We start from the raw sequence: 23,702 nt of genomic DNA, 5'->3' as shown, positions 1-23,702 counted from the left end.
GAAGTTCAGAGGCTAAGATCCTAAATTGAATGACGTACTGGCCTACAGTATGAGATCCTTGTCGCAGACGGAGGATGCTGGAAGCAGCGGAGGTCACACGACCTGGTTCATCGAACACACTTCGGAATGTAGAAATGAATTTGGCACTATCTTGTAATATTGGATCGTTCCTCTCCCACAGAGGGGAGGCCCAAGCCAGGGCTTGTCCTGAAAACAAAGAGATAAGATAGGCCACTCTGGAACGATGGGTAGAAAAATTTTGAGGTTGGAGCTCAAAATGGACTGAACATTGGTTAAGGAAACCCCTACAAGTTTTGGGGTCTCCATCGTACTTTGACGGAGTAGGCAGGTGAAGCGTGGAAGCTATAGACACCTGGGATGGCAATGGGGAAACGGAGGAAAGCACAGGAGCTTCAGTAGTAGCTGTCACAGTCTGTCCAGATGTTCCTTGGGAGGTTAATGACTGATAACACTGAAGTAACAGCTGTTGGCGGGCATCCTGTTGCTCCACACGGCTAACCAGATGTTGCAGCATCTCTTTGGCGGTAGGTTCCACATCTGGGTCTGTCATGGCCTGATCTTACTGTCACGGGCACTAGGAGTCTTTACCCAGGGATCACCAGATGGTAGGCTTACCAGAGCAATGTAGATGGTAATAGGGTACTCTGGTAGCTGGGTGATCACGGAACATGAAATGATGGCCGATGAGATGCTCAGGAAAGTCTATGACTAGCAACACTGGTAATAATGAGGTAATGATACACAAGGAACTGTATGGACAAGGACACGTGAAGGTAGTCAGTGGTCTGCGATAGCAAGTTGTACCACTGCTATAGTGAGGAGGAATGTCCAACAGAAACAAGGAGGTGATGAGAGTCAGCGGTCTGCGGGTAGCAAGTTGTACCGCTGTCTGAGTGAAGGAATGGAATCCAAGTGGAGGTATCCAGGTAGTCAGTGGTCTGCGGTAGCAAGTTGTACCACTGCTATGTGAGAGGATAATGGAACAGGTGATACCGGAAACAGGGATCAGTGGTCTGACATCAGCAAGTTGTACCACTGCATATATATGTGAGGAGGTGCACGGGGGAAGACTGCAACACAGGATATACACAGGCACCTTATACACGATCCACAGTAATATGCACAATATAGGTATATATATATGTAAATGACTGATCAGGTCTGCAATCTAGAAAGTCTCTTGAAGTAGTCCAGCACAATGATAACACAGTCAATGATGGCAATAGACTCAGCGGATAGCAGACTCCAGAGAGAACCAAACACAGTCCAGCAAGATATGCAATACACAGCACAGTCAATGAGAAGTATGCATACCGTGGTTCAGCAGTAGCAGTCAGATGGGATTGCAGCGGTACCTGAGCGGCTGGAGACCGACTGGATAGGAAGTCCCTGGATAGGAGAAGCAGCGGTCTAGCAGGTGCAGCGCACAGGTGAGTAGACCGACAGGGACACGAATCCACAGGAGTCAGCAACACGTGGAACTGGACTCATAGGAAACCCAGGAGAATGGAGATGATCCAGCAGAGGGTAGTAGAAGAGATACAAATCCAATGCTGACAGGAGGGTAGAGGCCAGTGGAACACGTGAAGGCGTGGAGAGTGGATCAGCAGGAGATGGACGATAGCGCTGACCACAGCGGCAGGACTCAGCGGCACACGGAGGTAACCAGTAGCAACCACAGGAACCAACAGCGATGGGAAACCGGAGTGCAGCGCAGGGCCGGAGCTGTAGATCACGAAGTGTAGCAGATGGTAATGAAAAGCGGCAGTCTCGAGGAAGTCACAGCAAAGATGAGATGAGAGTGTAGTGCACGGAGGCAGCGGATAGTAATAAGCTGGCAGTCACGATGTTGAACACAGGCGAGTTGCAAGCAGGAGACTGTAGTGCACAGAGGCAGCGGATAGTAGTCAGCTGGCAGTCACGATGTTGAACACAGGCGAGTTGCAAGCAGGAGACTGTAGTGCACAGAGGCAGCGGATAGTAGTCAGCTGGCAGTCACGATGTTGAACACAGGCGAGTTGCAAGCAGGAGACTGTAGTGCACAGAGGCAGCGGATAGTAGTCAGCTGGCAGTCACGATGTTGAACACAGGCGAGTTGCAAGCAGGAGACTGTAGTGCACAGAGGCAGCGGATAGAAATCAGCAAACAGACTTGATGAGAAGCAGGTGAGTGAGGTAAAAGCTGGAGTGCACGGAGGCAGCGGATAGCAATGAGCAAACAGTCACATTGATATAAAATAACGTTGAAGTGGTGTAGAAGACTGTAGTGCACGGAGGCAGCGGATAGGAATCAGCAAACAGTCATGATGATAAAGTTGATGGTAGAAGTGGTATGGAACCACAGTAGTAGAAGTGGTTTGGAAACCACAGGAATCAGCAGCACTGAATACACAAGTAATACAGGAACACCTTCAGAGACTCATGAGGAATGAGACTCCAAGATCAGGCAACGTGGTAGTGACCACAGGTGCTTAATATAGGGAGGTTGCCTGATCTGCCAATTAAGTTAAAGGGGTATACACTGAAGTATAGAAAAGGGCTGCGCATGCGCAGACCCTCAGGATGGTGGACGGCCACGGTTCCTAAATGTCCGGGAAGAGGCACTCACGGTCCGGTGAGTGACACATACATTTGCAAATGTGTGCAACAAAGACTTTTGCATTTTTATCTACAGTAGAAATGGCAGATCTGTTGCTGGCTATAGCAGTGTGCTGGGGGAAAAAATGTTGTGTGTATGTTCCTTGCAGGATAACCCCACCCTTTCAGCACCTGTTATGGCCTATAAATTGATTTGAGCAGCTTCCACTTTTGTATTTGTCTGAGAGGCATGTTGGTGTCAGTAGCTGAGGGGGAGTGCTGACATTGGATTGCTATTTGGAGGCTTCTGGGGTACCTCTTTGGTAAGTTAGCTCTCAATTTAAAAACACATATGTATGGCCCAAATATAGGGACTCTCATTGTTTAGAGTAGGACCATCCTATATGCAAAAGCGCCTTGGCGTGGCAGGATGGCTTAAACATACATTTGCAAATGTGTGCAACAAAGACTTTTGCATTTTTATCTACAGTAGAAATGGCAGATCTGTTGCTGGCTATAGCAGTGTGCTGGGGGAAAAAATGTTGTGTGTATGTTCCTTGCAGGATAACCCCACCCTTTCAGCACCTGTTATGGCCTATAAATTGATTTGAGTAGCTTCCACTTTTGTATTTGTGGTTGCAAAATAGGCCTACTTATCAACTGAGAATGCTATTAATTTGGTGCACAGGCAGGTTGGGGGAAAGTAGGATCATATATTAAACGTGAATGCTATTCATTCAAGCACAGACTGGTTGGGGGGAGGAAGGCATAGACTGTTCACTTGTCTTACTTTCCAGTAGGTGATTAGTCTCTACTCTTTATCAAAAAGGACCTCAACATTCCAGGAAATGGCCAAGCTGGCCATCGAACTCTGACAACTCTTCAGATTCTGGTAGGATTGTCCCAATTTTGGGGCTTGGTCTTAGCTGTCAGGACAGGTATGTTCTGATTCATGCTGCTCTGTTATTGAAGGGAGAGCTGTGCAACAAACAATGCTTATTCAATGGAGAAAACTGTATTTCTGCATTGAATACCCTCTGACTAGCAATATGAAATTTCCCTTTCACTTCCTTCTCCTTCAACACCACAACTAGTATTATCAACCTGAGCATAAACATGAACCCATATATGTGAAGGAAGGAACACCCATATAGCATCATCCAGTGACAGTTTGCTACTAACAGGTTGTAAGAATAATTTCTGAATGCTCAAAATTGCAGGCCTGCGGTGCAAACATATTTTGTTTTGTCATGTGCATTTGCATGACCTGCATGAATTTTGCCTATGAAAATGAAAGGGGGTGACACTTTCCTTTTTGTTGAAACACCTTGTCAATAATTTATATAATGCTTGGTATGTATTTCATATGTTGTTTTGTAAAAAACAATAAAAAAAAAAAAAGAAAAATGACAGGGGGCCTGATTCATTAAGGAAAGTTAATAAAAAAAAGGAGTAAGTTTTGAGTAAGTTGTAATGCAAGGGGTGCAAATTAGTGTATTATTTTGCACATAAGGAAAATACTGGCTGTTTTTTCATGTAGCACACAAATACTTGATAGCTTATTTGTACACTGAAATTTAAAGTTGTTCTAGAACATGTCCTACCCCGACTATAAATCTGCCATCACATTTTAACTTTAACTCCCCCTCCAATGCAACATGGTTTTGCCTTACTTGCATTTGCTTAACTTTCCTTAATGAATCAGGCTCAGGGTCTCCAGGGCTGCAGTATTTAGCTTAGCTCCTGATAGGGAGCTGGCCGGAACAGAATGTTGAAAAGTAAATGTGGGCAATGCTTCTCATGTTACCTCCACTAATAACTTTATGTTTTAAAGGAAGAACTATTAAAGTCAAATTTAACAGGTGCAGATGCTGCATGTTTTGTGGGCGATCGCAGAGCATTTTTTCAGGTGCACAAATTGAGAGGGAGGGGGTTGGAAGACGGTCTAGTGCTAGACATACCCCTCCACAGCTTGGTTATTCACCCTGTGGCGCTGGCACACAATATGCTACATGGTTGGATTATCCTCCATGGGCTAAACATTGCCAGCCAGCCCCTGGCAGCACATCTCTGGGGATTTGGGGGCTGGCCTGGGGAGAAGACTGAAGAAACCTTCATGCTGGGCTCAACTTCATCTAGAACTGGCCCTCATGTTAAGCTCTCTCACCTCCTGTCTCAGTGTATATTCATGTTATAAATGTTCAGAGTGTCTCCTTATTGAACAACACACTTGACCGTTTCACATAGAACAGGGCAAGATTTCTGCATGTTATTGCACATATTAAAGGAAACATGTATTATAGATCACAAGCTCTAACCCTCCCAGGTGGGAGGGAGTCATTTATTAATCACTGGACCGTTGAATGTTGTCTTATAGATTTATAGCTTTACATTTCATATACCTCTGCTTTCAAAATACACATTCCAGTGGAATTGATAATAGATAACATTTTATTGTGTGTTTTAACTAGAGATGCTTACTGACCCCCGTGAACTGGTTTTGGCTTTGGATCTGGATTAGCCCCGTGTTTTGGTTTTGGCAAAACCACCCTCGTGTGTTTTTGGTTTTGGATTTCTTAGAAAAATTCCTAAAATATGCTAAAATCACATCATGTTGCTCCTTTTTTCCCCCTACAATATTATTAACCTCAATAACACTAAGTAATTTGCAGTCAATTTTGACCAACTTGATCACAATATTATTTTCATACACTTTCGGACAAAGACTGCAGTGACCTGGCTGGATGGTAAGCGACAGAGCAATGACACAAACACACGGCAGTTCCTAGCACATCTAGGACACATTGACACATAGCAGTAGCAGAAAAGAAAAATGGTGCAAGATGGAATTGTCCTTGGGAAGATGGAATTGTCCTTGGACCCGCCTAACCTTCCACCCACCGTTATGTTGGATATTAAAAAGGAATCCAAAAATCGTGAGATTCGACGACGTAACAATGACGTTTTGCATTGTTTTCACATCCGAAAAAGTGCAAAGTACTCCTGAGCATCTCTCGTTTTAACGTCTTTTGATTTCAATGTGAGCTGCAAACTCAAATTTATAACTTGGACACTGAACCGTGAATTTGACAGCTGAAACCAAATCAAACTGGTCTCTTCGGAGGAGATAAGGGGTACTCACTGACCGGTCTTAGTCCCCTTACAGTCTCCCAAGAAAGCTCCAGAAATATGGCACCTGCGCAGGATATAGCACAGGCTCTGGCACTGTACCGGAGTGATTGCCATCTTCTGCGCAGACGCATGTGCCATATTTCGAAAACACAACAACAATAAACTTTAACAAGGGTCCACTTATTTTTTAAATTGTCTGTGATATGGAATCATTTCTGAGTATAACAGGTGGAGCCACTGTTTGACATAATGTGTGAATGGTCAAAGCGGGAACAGTATGTAGGGCAGTAATGGGGTTGTAATGGGTCTAATGGGCAGACTTGGGCATCCTGATACACTTCAACAACAATATTTTACAGCCCTCCAACCTTCAAAAGGGAGACACAATAAACTTAATCTCTGTACTAAGTTAAAACAATACAATTAATCAAAGAAAGAGACACCTAACTGTAATAAAGTACCAGCAGTCATTTTATATAAGTGTTACAAACTATAACAAACAAATCTGACGACAAATCAGGAAGGAGCTGGGGGAAGCAGGTGAAGGCTCGGAGGGCCGTCTGTTGCCCGTTACTGATAAAGGGTGACACATTTAGTTGTGGGAGGAAACCGGAGCACCCGGAGGAAACCCACACAAACATGGGGAGAACATACAAACTCTACACAGACCCCAGAGCTGAGAGGCAGAGGTGCTAACCACTAAGCCTCCGTGCTGCCCTTCTATTAAGTAGAAGAGATGAGTCTTACCTCGAAGTCTTCTGAGGATTCTTCAACGAAGTGCTCAAGACTTTGGTTTTCTGGATTATACTTGCTAACAAGATAGGATACCAGGTTGATGCATTTCTTGTATTTAGTCATCTTCACTGGCGGCTTCCTGTAAATAGACAAAATTGATGTTAAAAGATAAACCCAACTCTTACGGGTAAGTGTTACTGGTCAGTGTAATTAGATCTGCACATATGTGACAAGCTTTTAATCATTAAGGCCAGGTGCTGTGGCGTTTTGGCAGAGACATTAAGGGTGGTTAATATTATTTTTTTACATACTATGTCTAGTAGAGTAAAAAATGCAGAATTTGTATTTCCTTTAGCCAACAGAACTCACTTGGATGAAAGAGCCACTTTAAGTGGATATCAAGACAGCACTTAATATATTGTTCTCAGCAGTGTAATTAAACAACATCCATCCTTTCCTACAGTAAATATTACCATTTTAACCTATGATGACAGTCACGGTCACTGATTCAATTTCCAGTTTTGATGTATTTTGTATATTATTGCTTGCAAATACTGGATGGTAGTTAATGAGGCGGTAGAATGATCAGTGCACGGAGCCGCTCAGTGAGTAATGGCCCAAGACCTGTAAGAACGGAGTGTGGAGATGGCCCCATGTGAGCTGTGATACTGCTCTACCGCTCTGATTTTATTCATTTATTCACACAAAATAGCTTTATATACCAGTGACGACCAAATAACAACGTTCATGTAAATGACCGCATTGAATCCATGAAGATTTAATTGTTTTCTTGGCCTTGTGAAATGCCCCAAGCTCCTATAATTACCAATCATCATATGTTATTTCTAAAGACACAGAAAAGTAGTTCCACAGAAAGAGATCTAGAATTGTAACTTTTATATTATATGATGAAGATAACAGATCTGTGTCGTCTGCATTGCTGCATGTAAAGCTTGTGCTGTGGAATAACTATATTTCACATCTAACCTCTTAGGTCCTAGAGATACCCCTGTGACATGTGAGCAAGTGAGAAACCCTGGGGGAATTGTTGCATTGGATTGGATGGTGGAACCCAGTGTTGAAAGTGACTCTGGAGTTCTATAAGAGTTTCAGTGTTGGAGCTCCACCTATAACCAGCTGCTATGTGACCGTGTCTGAGCTCCGAGCGAATGGCCCCGGAATCCATTGTTAGACGAGAGGCTGTGTTATTTACCAAGTACGGCCAGAGACAGAGAAGGAGTGTATTGATGTCCAAGGTGAGAGAGAAGCTAATTTGACCATAATAATACCAGAAGCAGAGGCAAGAGATAGTCCTCTCAGACCCATCATGCGAGAGTGCCAGCTCCTGTACCCAGACGTGTAATAGGATTAATATTGACCAGGACTGACGAATGCACATAGAAGCCCCAAAATGTAGCTTCACTGTGCATGTGCTGACCCCCGCCCAAATGAAAGCATCGGGAGGATGGATTCACCCTCACTCTGGGTCCCATATCGGCCGCATCCCCTGCAGTGTCGGTCCACCACCAATTATTACTGCAACTTATTTATACACTGCTAAACTGGTTGCGTCTGCTACTAACTGTTTTGTTATCAAGCGAAACAGGAGCGCGCTAAGCATAGATAAAAAATGATATCTGTATTTATTAAAACATATTAATAAAATTATAAAACGTTTAATGCATATACTCGTGGAGTCAAGTCCATATATATCTTAAAGTTCATCAACATTTGGACTATAAAGTTCCCAAAGACTGTATACATCACAGTCTTGATATCCAAATTCTTGTTATATATCATAGTCTCATAGAAAGTCTCTGATGAAACAGCTTTTGACAGCTGAGAAACACGTCAGTCAATTTGGCGGCATACTTGGTGTAGTTTTGCAGTTTCATAATCCTGGAGTTAATTTTTTTATTCCTACCAGGAGGTCAATAATATACACCACTGGATCGATCGTAGGATTGGTTTCTCTCCTGGCATTTGTTGGCTGAAGAAGTGGATAAGAATCATTTATGCTATCTGCAAATTCATATGTGTATGCTGTGGTATGTTCCCAACTGATGGAGGGTTTATTTACACACAGCTGTGATTAGATTGGTATTCCAGCCTAGAAGAAGTCTGATACATCCATTGTCCCATATTTGTGGAGAATATACATGATTTTTTTCTCAGGATGGTGCCATTTGATTTATAGGACTATAATATATAACATTTGGATATCAAGACTGTGATTTATACAGTTTAAGACCTTTATAGTTCACATACTGTATTGATAAATATATATATACACAAGTTAACCCGTGCATGATACTCATGCATTCTAGTCAAATCAAGCTACTTAAGGTGTTAAAAAGGTTCTTGTCATGCATTTGGGCCTAGCCCAGGCCTCCTCAGGGGAAGAGCGTTACTTCCCGACGCAAGCACCCTTTTATAACGTGGTTTTGTCCACATGTCACCACCTCATCATTTTTCTCCATCACCTCATCCTTCATCTTCATCGCCACATCCTTCATCAAGCTACTTAAGGTGTTAAAAACTCCCCACTGTCACCCCCGGCAACCACCAACCACTCCCAACTGTCACTTCTCCTTCCATAACTATATAGGTCAGTGTATAACTCTGCCCAGCAGGTGGCGCTGCAGCTTGTTTTTGTTTTTTTTCCACACACGCCACTAGGCATTTATATAGTGGATATATATATATATATATATATATATATATATATATATGGACTTGACTCCAATAGTATATGCAATAAATGTTTAATAATTTTATTGTTTTAATAAATACAGATATAATTTTTTATCTATGCTTATCTCCTATTTTAGTTGTTGCAGGTTGCACACCCTGTTAGTGACAGCTGCAGCTTAGATGAGAATTGTTTATTACATAGGTTGTCTAGTGCCCATTCTATTTATATTGTTGTTTTGTTATCACACCTGCATGTGCAGGGGCTCCTCTTTGCCTTTTTACCCAGGAGGACCCACTGAGGAAGAAATTGAGCTATGACCTGGTGGCAGACCAAGGTGACAGGTAGGTGCTAGATGAGAGCAGGGCATGATTATCCAATAGGCTGACTAGGCTGCAGCCTAGGTCGCAAGGCTTTTGGGGAATGCAAAATTTTTTGGGGTGCAAAATTGTGACAGGGAGAGATACAAACTGAAATGAATAAATATAAGAATAGTTGTTCTCCAAAGTAAAAAAGACAACATGAAAGAAAAAATATAGAAAGGTTATAATTGATGTATTCTCATGGTAAAGACAATGAGTCATCCTTGGACGGGCGTTTGAGGAAAATCCTTTAGGAGAGACAAAGATGGCGACAGGTGCAGGCATGACAGTCCCCTGTTATGTTCATTTTATCGCTACCATTTGTCACAATCACAGAGGTGGAGTTGGTGATACCTGCCAGCAGTTGGCACCACTGAGTACTGAGGCGCGGAGTCTAACATGCCCCTGGTTTTCACCAGGGACCCCCACAAGGAGGTATGGATTTTGCTTCAAGGAACGTGGAGGTCGCGGCCCTCAGTATCAGTTAGCTGGCGAGGTAACAATGGAGGCAGCGGTGACGGCACTGCAGGATGCAGGATGGAAGAGTAGTCAGCAAGCCGGGTCAGAACCAGAGAGACGAATATAGCCAAATCAGAGGCAGGAGAATGGTCAGGAAGCCGGGTCAGTGCCAATAATCAATCTAAGCCAGAATCAGGAACCAAAAGAGAAGTCAGGAACAAGCCGGGGTCAGAATCCATTAAGCAATATCACAGGAACAAACGCTGGAGCAAGGCTAAAGACCAAATACTCTGGCAAGCAAATGGCCTCAGTGAGTTCCTTAAATAGAGGAGAGAGATCCCTGATAGGTGCATCAATCGGTGGGAAAACCGAAACCAATCGCCGGCTAGTCGCAGGGCGACGGACAGTGATGCCTTGCGCATGCGTACTGATGGCAAACAGGAACAGCGTCACGTTGCTATGCAACAGTTGCCAAGCTCAGCTTTCGCATGCGAATGGAACGGCAAAAGCATACCTACGCAGTGGGACGCCGATTCTGCAAAGAGGCAGGCGCCCGTCTAGAGGTAGAAGCAGGGCGGCGCCTGACACCAATAAACATTGACCAATGTGATTATTGTGGTTCCAACGAACAAAGATATTTAATTGCAAAATATAGCAGAATTTACAGCAAGCCATTATGACGCTTAAAAGGTATAACAATAAAACGGGAATGTATAAAAACCCGAAAACATTACGTATGTGCTTCCCCTGGGCCCAGGTTCAGATACAGTCACGTTGTCTGTTGTCAGGAAGGTAGAGAACAATGGCTCAGGACTAGCTTATATGCAGTTTGCAAAAAAAAACACTGATTATGTCCCTATGTACACAGATAACACTCAGAGAGGTCTTCATTGGTCCAGGGTTAACGATGTTCCAGTTGTCTGCTGGTCATAGGTCAGTTCATTTGATCTTCAACAAAGGGTGGGGGCAACTTCCCTCAACTGCATTCTACATGTCTTCCCACTGAATAACCACTTCAAACTGACCCACAAAGTACTTTTGAGTATTAATCTCATATTGCTCATAACTTGCTACTGCTAGATGCGATCGCTACTCTGTCGAAACTGGGTTAATGCTGGTGAAATAAGCTTTAAAATTAGACCAAACTCTTTACCTTTTAGATCAGTGTTTCTCAACTCCAGTCCTCAGGACCCCCTAGCAGTACATGTTTTCCATATCTCCTTGCTGGAGCACAGGTGTATTCATTACTGACTGACACAGTGTAGCAGGTGGTATAATTATTTCACTGGTCACCTGGCAATCGTGCACTGTTAGTGGGTCCTGAGGACTGGAGTTGAGAAACACTGTTTTAGATGATCTGAACCATAAATACCACAACTATAGTTTTATCTATGTATAAATAACCTCTAATACATTTTACTAATAAGTAAATGTGGATTGGAACCTTAATATATGTGTATTATTTACAAGTGTAAGTGTGAATGTAAATGTGTGTAATTAATCCGTGCCATTGTGTCATAACATGTGGCGTACTAATCACAATCGCACCATAAAACAATATTCATTTAGTTTACTTCATCCAATTATTTGACTTTCACACCCCTCCACCTTCACATCTTCACCCTCGGTAGCGCTCATTCTGCTATACATGGATGACAAAGATTGTTGTGATAATTTTAAAAAGCCAAATGAAGCTGCATTTAAAAAAATATGGATTGAAATATTGGTGGGAAGGTGAAAGAAGCTGGATTTTAAATTAAGAATGAGTTTGTTTTACCTACCATGTATTCGCCTGGTATGGAGAGTATTAGCCTAGGGCAGTCTGAACTAATCCTACATCACCCACCAGACAAGCAGGAAGCTACACACATAAAAAACACTTTTGTTAATACTACTGAGGATGTATCTCATTGAGTGCAAGAAATTGTCCCTTTTTCTGTGCAGTTTCTGAGTGAGATGTGAATGGGAAAAGCAGCAGCTTTTGAGCCATATTTAGCACAACCACAAACAACTTATATTTAGACTATTAATCAGGCCCTTATTATAGTACATCCAAATATTATATCAACATTACAACACTACATGAAAACACAGAAGTATCAATCCAAATGGAAATATTATTGCACAATTGTCTTTGTGGAGTCAGGATGTCTGGCATTGACCGCAGACCGGTGACAGGTTGATAGCAGATATGTGACAGTATGTACAGCAATAACAGAATAGCCAGGACCAGTGCATGGATGGGCCCTAATGCAGTCATTCAGCTTTTGCTTTTCTCTTGTACAGTCAGCTCCCTGCTGTGCTTTGCTGTTGGTGTTAGAGAAGGCAATATAGCGGAGGTACAGGAGTCTTTGGAGGCCCTTTAAAATGTCACTGGACGTAGCGGGTTTCATTACAAAGCACAAAATGCCAAACAGTGTAAAATCCCCTTTGGTGGTGCTGTGCTCCTCAATTTGCTTAGGTTGTCAAGAATTATGTTGCAGAACATGAGTTTGAGAAGCAAGATGACGTTTACAGAAGAGCAGAAGTTTGCACTGGCTAATAGGAGGAGCTGGACAGAACGAGGACCTTCTCTGCTAATATAGCAATGCTGTCTTGTGTTAGGAAGCCAGGACACCATGTTGCCAGGGAAACAAAGGTCAAACCCTGCAGTGAATCAGAACTGGGAGAAGAAAAAAAGGCAGTGAGAGGTGCTGTGAGCAAGAAAGGTGTTTGGCAGCAGCAGGGGAAGTAGAGAGGTGCTGGGAGGAGAGTTTGCTGGAAAGACAGAGTGCATAAACAAACAGAGAAACATCAGAGCTATCAAAGGAGATGCTCGGTGTAGCGTCTCAGAAGAAAGTCTTGTAGCCAGATCCATGCAGCAAATCGGCTATCAAACAGCCTGCTGGAGATTACACAGCAAAGCGAGCCTATGTGCGAAGAGGGTGACTCACGCTATTTGCCAAATTGCATGTTAGAGAGGGACAGCTAGCAAGATCAGGCTTGCAGTTAGTCCAGACCCAATTTTCTGAGACCTTTAGCTTCATCCAGAGGGAGATAAATAAGTAATAATACACCAAACACTGTGACGCCATTATTAATTAAATAACACTATGGGTCTGAGTCACTAAGGAGAGCAAAGCATAAAATAGGAGTCATTTTGCACCCGGGCAAAACCATGTTGCATTGGAAGGGGAGACAAATTTAAAATGTGGGGACAGATGGATAGTTGTGACAGTGCATGTCCTAGATCAATTTTAAATGTCAGTGTAAAAATAAAGCTATTAAGTATTTGTCTGCTACATAAAAAAAGCCAGTATTTAACATGTGCAAAATAATAAACTAATTTGCATTGTAACATGGTTTGTCCCAGAGAACATTTACTCCTGTTTTTGCCTTACTTTCCTTGATGACTCAAGCCCTATACCTTTAATTTCACAAGTCAGACCTCTCTTACCCGTCAGAGATATAGAGACATTTCATGTATCAGAGATCTAATGCAGGTTACACCTAAAGATACCCAAGTTAAGTAGCCCAGGTTACCAACATTTCTACAAGCGCACCAACATTGACTAGCTAATCTTTCAAATTATTTAATATTGCCAGGATTGTGATTACTGCATTAAACCATTGTTACTTTATATTTTTCACACTGTGTGTGAGCTGTTGGAGCGCTCTGGCACTAGTGAATGCATGTGAAGTGTTCATCTTGTTTTTGTTATTACTGTTCACTGTACTATTGCCCTTCATTTTTATCTTCCCCTTTGTCCCACTTACCAAGTCCAGAATCTCCCCCTATTTAAATCTGACTTACCCATTTACTTCCACAAAAATAAACACCCAATTGATCGTTTGTAAGCACAGTGGGTTAGTGTGGTCGAGTACAAGGGCCTTCCTGAGTCAACACCTGGTGGATCTAGTTACAGACCCACCTTTATTGTGTAAAAGACTCGGGTGGAGGCACTGAAGTGAAAAAAGACAGCATTTCACCACCCCTTTCAGAGTGCTAGGGAAAGGAGTGTTAAACTAAGTACGACGTATCCTAATTTTGAGGAGCAGTGTAGAAGTGATATTTAATTTTGCACAGATTATTGAAATGAATGGGTTGTAGGAAGCACATTTTCAGGGGCGTTACTTGCTGAGACCATGACCGTAGGGTTCTTCTGACATACTGAAAACTATTCCCTTGGCTCTATTTACTATTATGTGTTACTTTGGGATGTAGTCGAAATGTTGACAATAAATATATGGGGGTAAATGTATCAAGGTGTGATTTTGCAAAATCAGCGATTTTCTCGGGAGAGTTGAAACTCGCAGATGTATGAAGCTGAGATTTCATGCAAAATTGCCAGAGTTGTGCTTCTGTCAAAATCGCTATTTCCAAAATCGCCAGAGATCAAACTCCCGACTGTTTGCCACTGCAGCTATACAAGTCTCCAATGTATGAAGCTGCGATTAAGCAAACTCAGGAGTTTGCTTGCAAACACGCCAGATACAACACGCTGCTTACTAGCAGCGTGTTGTATAAACGCATCACTGTTACACTGCCTGTCAAAAAAAAAAGTGTGGGGTCCCCTCTCTATTCATGCTTAACCCTAGTGCTGCCTGACTACTGCTGGTTCCGTGAAAATCGGGGAAAAAAATTGCGTGGGGTCCCCCCGATTTTCACTTAACCAGCACTAGACAAACCAGCCGGGGTTGGAGGCACTATAGCAGTGGGACACGCAGCAGGGGTCCCCCTGCCATAATGACTAACCAACCCCAGGCTGTTCAGCGCTGGGCTGGATTCATTAGGGAGTGGGGTCCGCCGAAAAAACAAGCGGGCTCCCCCCTGGAGACACCCAGCCCAGTGCTAGGGCTCTTCCTACACCCCTGGGCGGTGGGTGTAGGGTAATAACGGCGATAAATGGTTAAAAAAAAACAAATGGACGCTATTTTGTTTTGTGGAACTACAAGTCCCAGCCAGCCAGGTTGCCCAAAATAGTGTGGGCATGCTGCTGCTTGTATAACTACAAGCACCAGCATACCCACGGCAGCCAGGGCATGTTGGCACTTGGAGAACCACAAGTGCCAACATGCCCTGACATCCATGGCTGGCTGGGACCTGTAGTTCCACAAATCAAAATGTTAAATAAACCACCACTCCCTCATTACAACCACTAACATTTAATAAAAATAATAAACCCACAATAAATACAGTAAACACCCTCATTGATACCACATATTTTTATTAAAAATAAAAAATTCCCTGATACTCACCAATGAAGTTTTCACCTTTTGTCAGCAGCTTTCAATCCAAAAATGGCTGTAAACCAAGTCCAAAATAAATTTGTATCCAAAGTCCGGCTTGCCCCAGTCCCAAAGTTATTTATACTTCCAAATGTCCTGGCTTGTAATCTGTTCAATTCTTCACCCAGGGGGGGGCGGAACATTGTTGATAGAAGTCTTCAGTTCTTCACCCAGAAGGGGCCCATATTTGTACATCCCACGATTCTTCTTGCTTGATTGCAGAAAAATAAAAAAGGGAGGAGCCGCCGAAAACAGCTCCTAGCTAGCTAGGAGCTCCGCTACGCAATGAGCGTAGCTCATGCGCTATGCCTATTTACAGTATTAGCCGATTTTCCCACGCTAGTGGGGAATTCACCTAATATTATAAATAGATCAACCGCAATGAACTAAGCTCATTGCACATCGGAGCTCCTAGCTAGTAGGAACTCCGCTACGCAATGTACGTAGTTCATTGCCTTAGGTTTATTTATAGTATTAGGCGATTTCCCCACTAGCTACAACACAGGAGAGTTTACCAAACACGGGGGTGTTTACCAAACACGGGAGTGTTTGAAATCGCTGCAAATCGCCAGAGATGACCAGCGATTTTGAAGTTCAGGGTACAAATCGCAGCTTGATACATTTGATGAGTTTGGAACTAAAATCGAGATTTGCTGCGATTTTAACACGCTGGCAAAATCGGACCTTGATACATTTACCCCATGGTGTCAACATTCTGAATGTCCACATGTTCATTGTCGACATTTCATACCCAACCCATTAGTTTGGTTGGGAAATGATCATATTCACAAGCTGATAGCAGCCAACTTCCTCCATGCTCAAAAACAATCCTTTTTATTTCAACCATTATCTGGAATAGCAGCTATTTTGGGGTGACACGCTCTGTAGTAACAGGGTAACTACCCGATAATGACTGCAATATCACAGCGTAATGTAATCTATAGTGTCACAATGTCGGTGTCACAAATTACAACCCTGCATATAAATGTCACACAGGTACAGGTAACAGCCTCATAAGAAATATTATATAAAGACAGACCTTACTTGCCAATTTTAAAGTTCAAGAAGTAAGTGCAGGCTTGGCGTGGTGTCGCAAATAGCGTCACTTTGGCCCCACTCCAGCAGCAAAACTAGGAAATGGGTTGGATCCAGGAGACAGGCTTGAAAATTTGGGGGTCACCTCGGAATGTCTGGGAGAGTAGGCATGTATGGGACACTGTTCCAATCACCGTCATATCAAATACGGGGTGGTCCACAAGTCTGGAAACATTCTTTTACACATTTTTAAAATTTAGAGTTGCATCCAAGATGGCCGACTTCAAGATGGCCACCATACTGGCCACATACCCTAAAAAGTTTCTCACCACACCCAGATCATATGTGTAGATACTGGATTGACATTTCCTTTTTAAAAGGGTGTTTCCACAGTTATGGACCACCCTGTATATCAATTATTATGACCAGGAAAATATACAAAAATGATATGTCAAAATGGTCACGGAATATGTCTTGCTTCAGTCTGATATAACCTACAAATCCATCCATTAATATTGGGGTACTATAATAATAAAATGGTAAATCTTTTTGTTTCTGTGATTACTTACTTATTACTGAGAAAATGTATGTGCTTTATATCCCCTGAGTTAGCTTATTTTATCTTATTAGCAAAAATATTCTATTTTCCTCATGTTTGGTTTTGTGTGGTTCTACTGCACTAGACAACCAACGTGACATCTGATCTCTCCTCTCTTGCAGTCTTCCCACATAGAGCCCACACGCGGTCTGTCTCTGATCTAATCTGTTAGCAGCCAGGATATTGTCTGCAGAGCTTCTAATCCTACAGATAGCTCTTCATATCATGCATCCATGCTTGTACTGTCAGTAAAATTACCAGGGGCTATACTGGCGGGCCCTAAGCCTACGTGGGCCCTGGCAGTATTTTTAATAAGGAAAACAAGACTTTATTTCTTCTTGTGTCTAACAATTTACTGCTGAAAAACTTGCAAGCACAAGTTACATTATATATAAAGTGCAGGAAAGCTCTGTTTAAGACACACATACACTTGTTACATCACTGGTATCGCTTCAAGGAAAGGATCACTGAGTGGGGAGAACATGCAAACATGATTACAAATATTACACAGTTTTATAAATACACATTATGCACGTTTTACACTTGTTTTTCCTTCTGCGCTGGTTTTACAAATGTTGCTTATATTATTTTTGACTCTTAGGGGCACATTTATCAATCTTATCATAAAGTGAAAAAAAGTTTTCAATCCTCATCGCATTGATAAGGATTTAACTATTTCTCAAATTTATGAAAAACGCAACACAGGAACAGCAGTTCCGATAAATTGCAGTTTCTGTGATTAAAAAAAATAAAAATCACACTTACCCCGCCTCTTCGGAACGCGATGTCTCTGGATCTCCTCCTGGTCCTCTTCATTTTTCTTCACACTGGAATTGCGCATGTGCAGTTCGAAGAGAGTGAGCGGTGAGTGACAGGGAGGGATCATGTGATCCCTCCACACATGCGCTGTCCAGCTCTGCTCTTCGGAGCAGAGCTGACAGCACTGAAATCTTTCATTTATGATAATGTATGCCAGCTTCAGTTGGTGTACATTATGACAAGTTACCGGAAAAAAACTTTTTTTCGTAACTTCTTAAATTGCGGTTGGGAGCACTCACCATACTGTAGAATGGTGACTGCTCCCAAAAAAGAAAAGGAATGCAAAGCAGCAGATATCCACGATATCTGCTGCGATGCACCCTTCTTAAATATGCGGGACACACAGAGGGACCTGAATTTCACGATAGTGCACTATCCTTAATTGTTAAATATGCCCCTTAGTGAGACTTTTACATGGATTTAATGGTGAGACTGTATAACCCAATCCAAAGCTATGATGCTGTTAAATGCCAAAAATCAGCTATCAGCATTCCCTCTGCTTAGTATCATGAACACAGGCTCAGTCTACAATTTGGATGGCTCCTCACGCCCCTGAGCTATCATTGGTTGTTAGAAAATTGTTAGGCTGCAATCTCATGACCACTGGTTCTTTTGAGGGCAGTCAGGACACGTGATTAATTTAATAACACTGCAGTGTGCTCTGTAATCCATAGCATGCCTCCCAACCGATCTAGGTGGGACACTCCTGATTTCAGGTCTTTTGCCCAGATTTCAGGACATTTGGGAAATATGTCATGCCAATAAGTGTCCCTTCACTACTTTGTGTACCTGTGGCAGGTGCAGATGACATTAAAGGGGTGTGTTTAGGAAAGAGGAAGTGGGCAGAAGCACCGGGACAGACATTCCGAACTGTATTCAAAATTTCACATTTTACAGAATTTATAGTCTATGAATGGAGCTGGGACAACAATGATCATTTCATTCTGTGGTTTTGTTGGCTAGGAGCACGTATGGGACTAGTGAAGAAAGCACTGTATTGTCCCAATTGTAAAGCGCTACGGAATTTGCTGGCGCTATATAAATAAATGTTGATGATGATGATGATGATTGTATGACTAATAAATAAACCATTCATACAACTGAATAGATCTGATAGTACTGGTTATTTCTTTTTTCCCCCTGCTAGCTATCAGCTAACACACCCATTGATCACTGAGACAATTGCTCGGTCCTTTTGGATTAAGCAATTGTCTTTCACAAGCTTATAAAAGGGTCTGGTGCCTTTGCAAATTGCTGCTCAGACTTAAGCTAGGTACACACTACAGAAAATTTCTCCCAATGCCAGGGGCGCATGCAGGATTGTAAGGTGGGGCAGCTCGGTTTCGGCAGCACTGTATTATACAGCAGCCGCGGCGCTGTCAAAGAAGCGTCCGCGGCGGTGCTGATGCTTCTTTGACAGCGCCGCAGCTGCTGTATAGTATAGTGCCGCTATGTGGGGCACTTAGTTAGCGGAGGGGAGGGGTTTTTGGAGACCCAGAAACCCCCCCTGCGTACGCCACTGCAATGCGGTATCTATAACGATTTTACCAACGCCTGAAAGTCCCAATCAGCATGCCGATTCATGTGTACACACGATTTTACAGGATTTACCTTCAGATCTGTGCTCTTCATCTGTCATAACCATCTGCTGAAAAGATTGTGACTCTGTAAACTCTTCGGAGATCTGCCTACACTGCTGGTCCTGAGTGCATACACGCTTCAGAATTGGCACATTGTTCATATAGATTTTTAGTGCAGTTATAAAATCGAATGAAACGATACGATGAGCTTTGGTGCCATAAAACATGATTGTGGGAGCGTACACACTAATGCAATATCAGACCTAACAGACGTTTACTATGTGATTGCCACGATAATCGGCTGAAAACCTGTAGTCTGTACCTAGCTTTACTGTTCCAGACTGTATGCACAGTGTACTGCAATGTAGTACGACCTGTTGAAGACAGCCTAGGTCAATAATAAACAACCTGATACATTTCAGGGGTCCATGGGACGACCCTCTAACCTTCAAAAAGGACGCACATCACCCTTAAAAAATAAAAAATGTTAAAATTTAATGAACAAGACGTCTATCTGAAATAACCTATCAGCCAGCTTTATAATGTAGGATAAACCATTATTACCAGCTATAGGAAATAAATCTGACATCAAAACAGGAAGGAGCTGGGGCACTAGGGCCATCTGTTAGCCATCACTGGGCTATAGAGCATAGCAATAGACCTGCAGCACAGCCGTAGAGCACCATGAATTTTTTAACTTTATAGCTGGTCCAGAGAAGCAATTTGAGAACCATTTTGCAACAAATGCAAGCATTCCGTAAGATAGTTGGTAAATAAAGCCATAGTAGGCTACAGATGCTGCATATTGCAGCCAGGAAGACTTTCATGTAATAGATAGAAATATATTAAATTACCGTAATAAGTTTAATCTGTATTATTTCTCAAATTAGTTATAAATTACATTAAATGGTAAATTCAACATTATATTAATACTAATATCACTTGTGTTATACCTATGAAAAGGATTCCTAGCATGAACTTCATAGAGATTGATAATATAAGGTTAAAATGTTTTTTTTAGGCAGAGATTCACAGGCGGAGAATGGTGCAGTAAATGATAATGGCTACACAGTTCAAGGCAGCAGATACAACAGCAGGACTAGCAATATAGCTGAATAGCTCAGGAAGTCACAATTGGTAAAACAGTTCGTAGAGGCAGTACTGAGTAGCCAGATAGCAGACCTAGCTCACAGGCTGGAGAATCAGAGAAGACTGAAGACACAGGATGTACCAGGGTGGCAGGATACCTGGTAGACTCAGGAGGCCCAAGGCACGAGATGAATCACAGTAGACAGGACTCAAGGTCTTGCCAGGAGGCAAGAGACAATGGATCAATCCGTGGATGTCAGGATAGAGGAAGGTCAAAAGCCAGGAGAGCAACAAAGGTTCCAGAGAACAAGCTGGAGTGTAGTGAAGAATGGAGCCTGGGTCTTGGTCAGAAGATAAGCAGCAAAGCCAAGGAACAAGCAGGGGTCAATAACAGGCTGTCAGACTGGAGCAGGATAATCTGGGGAATCAGCAACAGCAGGCAAGACAACAATGATCTGCAACAGATTACTGCTAGAGGCAGTGAACAGGTGTGGGTGCTGATTGGGAAATTAGGTAACTCCTGCTAGTGCGGTGGTATGTGCACCTCTGGTGGTAGAGGGGTACTGCAAGCCAGGTTCACATAAAGTCCAACCATAGCTCTAGCAGACAGGAGCTGCAGGAGGCAAAGAGCATCTATATGGGAGATGTTGCAGTGCAGTCGGAGGCAGATAGCGCCATAAAATGATTGACGCAGTGTAACAATACCACTGTTTCATCAGTGTAGACCCGGCATGGTTGGCCTGTTAACATTATTGTAAATACAGATGTATACTAATAAATTATTACTACTATATGAAGATCACTCTATACTGGTAATCTCTCCATTAAGTAAACGAGAGTATAATAAGCAATAGCTGGTTGATATTGAGGACAGTCTGGGACAGAAGGACTCACAAGGTGACCAAAGATCTGCTTGATGGACACAGCACGTTATTCAAAGTAAATGCCCAAGGGCACTTTAGAAGATTAATGGACCTACACAAAAAGTGATTACACTCAGATAAGCTTCTTTGTGAATGAATTTCATTACATGACTTTGTAACATTTATTTCATTAAATTTATTATTATACTACACCATGAAGTGGTTATTGGTTAATTTCTAGGATCAAAACCTGGGAACGTAAGCGTGATTCCTACCTGGGCTTTTGACACCAAGAATTCCAGATCAGCCTATCAAATATTTTTATAAATGTACGCACATTAGTCCCATTGAGCCGTACATGGCTGTAACGATGCTTACATATATTTATTTATTTATGGCGGCAAATGAAATAGGTGACGCTGACGGAATTTTTTTTTATAAGACATTTGCGCTCTCGCGGGTACAACAAATGTTTGCATCTCCTAATGAAAGGGTTTATATACGCACAATTACCCATGTAATAAAAACATTCAAACACACAAAAGTGACACGAGATAAACACAATCCTGGTTGTCCTTTTAAATTTATGATAAATGTAAGACATAAATGAAGAGTAACTGAGCAGTATTTTTGGAGAGAAAATAAAAGAGGTTGAGATGAATGAAGAGGGTGGACGTAAAGTAGAATTAGTCCGGACTTTGCAGTGACTTTTTTTTACACTGTCACCATCTACATTTTCATGTATTCCTGCAACAGTAGGTACATCCCAGTTTTATGGGGCCAGTTCCCAAAAGGGGAGTGCAGGTGTGCACTGTGTTATGTGCTTAACTGACAAACGTGCAAAACTAAATGTGCAGCGCGTGTGGTTAGTGAATGATCCCTATTGTACTGAATCTTATACCCCAATTCCACACTTCCTCTGAGACGACCTATGAGTGGTAGCATCCACTATAAAGCCACTAAATATGCTTAATGAAGACACATAACCTACACACAGTGGAGACAGCCATTGCGTAGGCTAAACCAGTATTCAGTATATCAAATCACTTCTGCCTCACAGCGCTGAGGTCATGAGTTCAATTCCTGACCATGACCTTATCTGTGAGGAGTTTGTATGTTCTCCCCGTGTTTGCATCGGTTTCCTCCAGGTGCTTCGGTTTCCTCCCACACTCCAAAAACATACTGGTAGGTTAATTGGCTGCTATCAAAATTGACCCTAGTCAGTCTGTCTGTATGTGTGTGTGTATGTTAGGCTATTTAGACTGTAAGCTCCAATGGGGCAGGGACTGATGTGAATGAGTTCTCTGCACAGCGCCGCGGTATAAGTGGCGCTATATAAATAAAAGATGATGATGAGGTATGTGATGTCACTAGTTACCATTCTTCATTTGTTAGGCTGCATTTTTGTGAACACAAGGATCAGCCCACGGAACGGCTGTCTGCACTGTGATTAGCTGACAGGTGCACTTTAAGGTTAGTGAGAAGTCTAACCCCCATTATTTGTGACTGTCCAGATGCAAATATGTTTTTAATACAAACAGTATTTTATATACCACAACAGAGAACCTTAGTAGATGGGCACTAAGGTCCTGGCTATTTCTTTCAGCATACTATTCTTTAAACATAAACCTAGAGAAGAAGGGATTTATTGGAACAATAGTTTGTGGGTTCCTAGAAAAGCACTAATAGGACACATAAGAGGTTGCATGAATGCATTATAATAAAGGTGGCACTATAAAAGATGACATGCAGATATAGTATATGAAATGGATTTAAAGCAAATTCTTGAATCTCTGACATAGCATCAAAAAGTGGTTATTGATCATTTCCTTGCAAAATATATCTGCAAAATGCATACTTTTAATAGTTATTGTAAAATGATTATATAATTGAAATAAAAACTAGATGTTACTATCATGTAAAACAGAATTAATGCCTGAACACTTGTTATTATTCCTCAAATAAAAACATACCCACACCCATATTTCAGAGAAAACAAAAACAATATCAATATGCATATAAAATCATACAAGACCAAAGCACATTATAGAGCTGTCCAGCACCATACCGTGTGGTTTTTCTTTGGTAATGATCGCTGCAGTCGTTATTATTTGGAACCTGGACACTTTAGCAGTCGTTTCCAGAGCCGCGCAGTGGCCTGTGGGAGTTGTAGTCCTAAACTGAGACGAACTTTCATTCGTAACAAGAGGACTAAATAGAGGAAAAACTACTTTCCCCAGAGTGCAATGCGGGCAGGTTCTCCTGCCTATGTTTGATTGTCGCCCTGACAACCAGAAATTTGTAGAGGCGGATGATTGGTGCATTAGAACACGTGACAATGTTAGGGTTCTGTTATTGTGATTAAGGGCTGACTTTTATTTGAATGTAGTTCAGACTTCTTAACCTTGAAACATAACCCATATTGGGTACAGTACTGTATAAAAGTCTAGTTTGAAGGTGGAATAAAGTAATT

General features: G+C 42.2%; 1 protein-coding gene across 2 annotated transcripts in view; it reads right to left on the bottom strand.

Annotated features, from left to right (window-relative positions):
- Positions 1 to 23,459, bottom strand: part of CFAP99 (cilia and flagella associated protein 99) — a 106,439-nt gene extending 82,980 nt beyond the window's left edge. The window contains exons 1-2 of one of the 2 annotated variants that reach the window (XM_075194223.1): positions 23,298 to 23,459; positions 6,477 to 6,603 (exon numbers count right to left, since the gene is read on the bottom strand). In XM_075194223.1, coding sequence (XP_075050324.1) covers positions 6,477 to 6,587 — 111 coding nt within the window. In that variant the 5' untranslated portion in view covers positions 6,588 to 6,603; positions 23,298 to 23,459. The remainder of the gene's footprint in view (positions 1 to 6,476; positions 6,604 to 23,297) is intronic. The other variant, XM_075194237.1, reaches the window with a different exon arrangement.
- Between the last annotated feature and the right edge of the window lie 243 nt (positions 23,460 to 23,702).

Source organism: Mixophyes fleayi, chromosome 1 (genome assembly GCF_038048845.1).
Source record: "Mixophyes fleayi isolate aMixFle1 chromosome 1, aMixFle1.hap1, whole genome shotgun sequence".
Classification (NCBI taxonomy): Eukaryota; Metazoa; Chordata; class Amphibia; order Anura; family Limnodynastidae; genus Mixophyes; species Mixophyes fleayi.
Note: the sequence above shows the minus strand (reverse complement) of the source record. Positions and strands in the feature narration are given on the sequence as shown.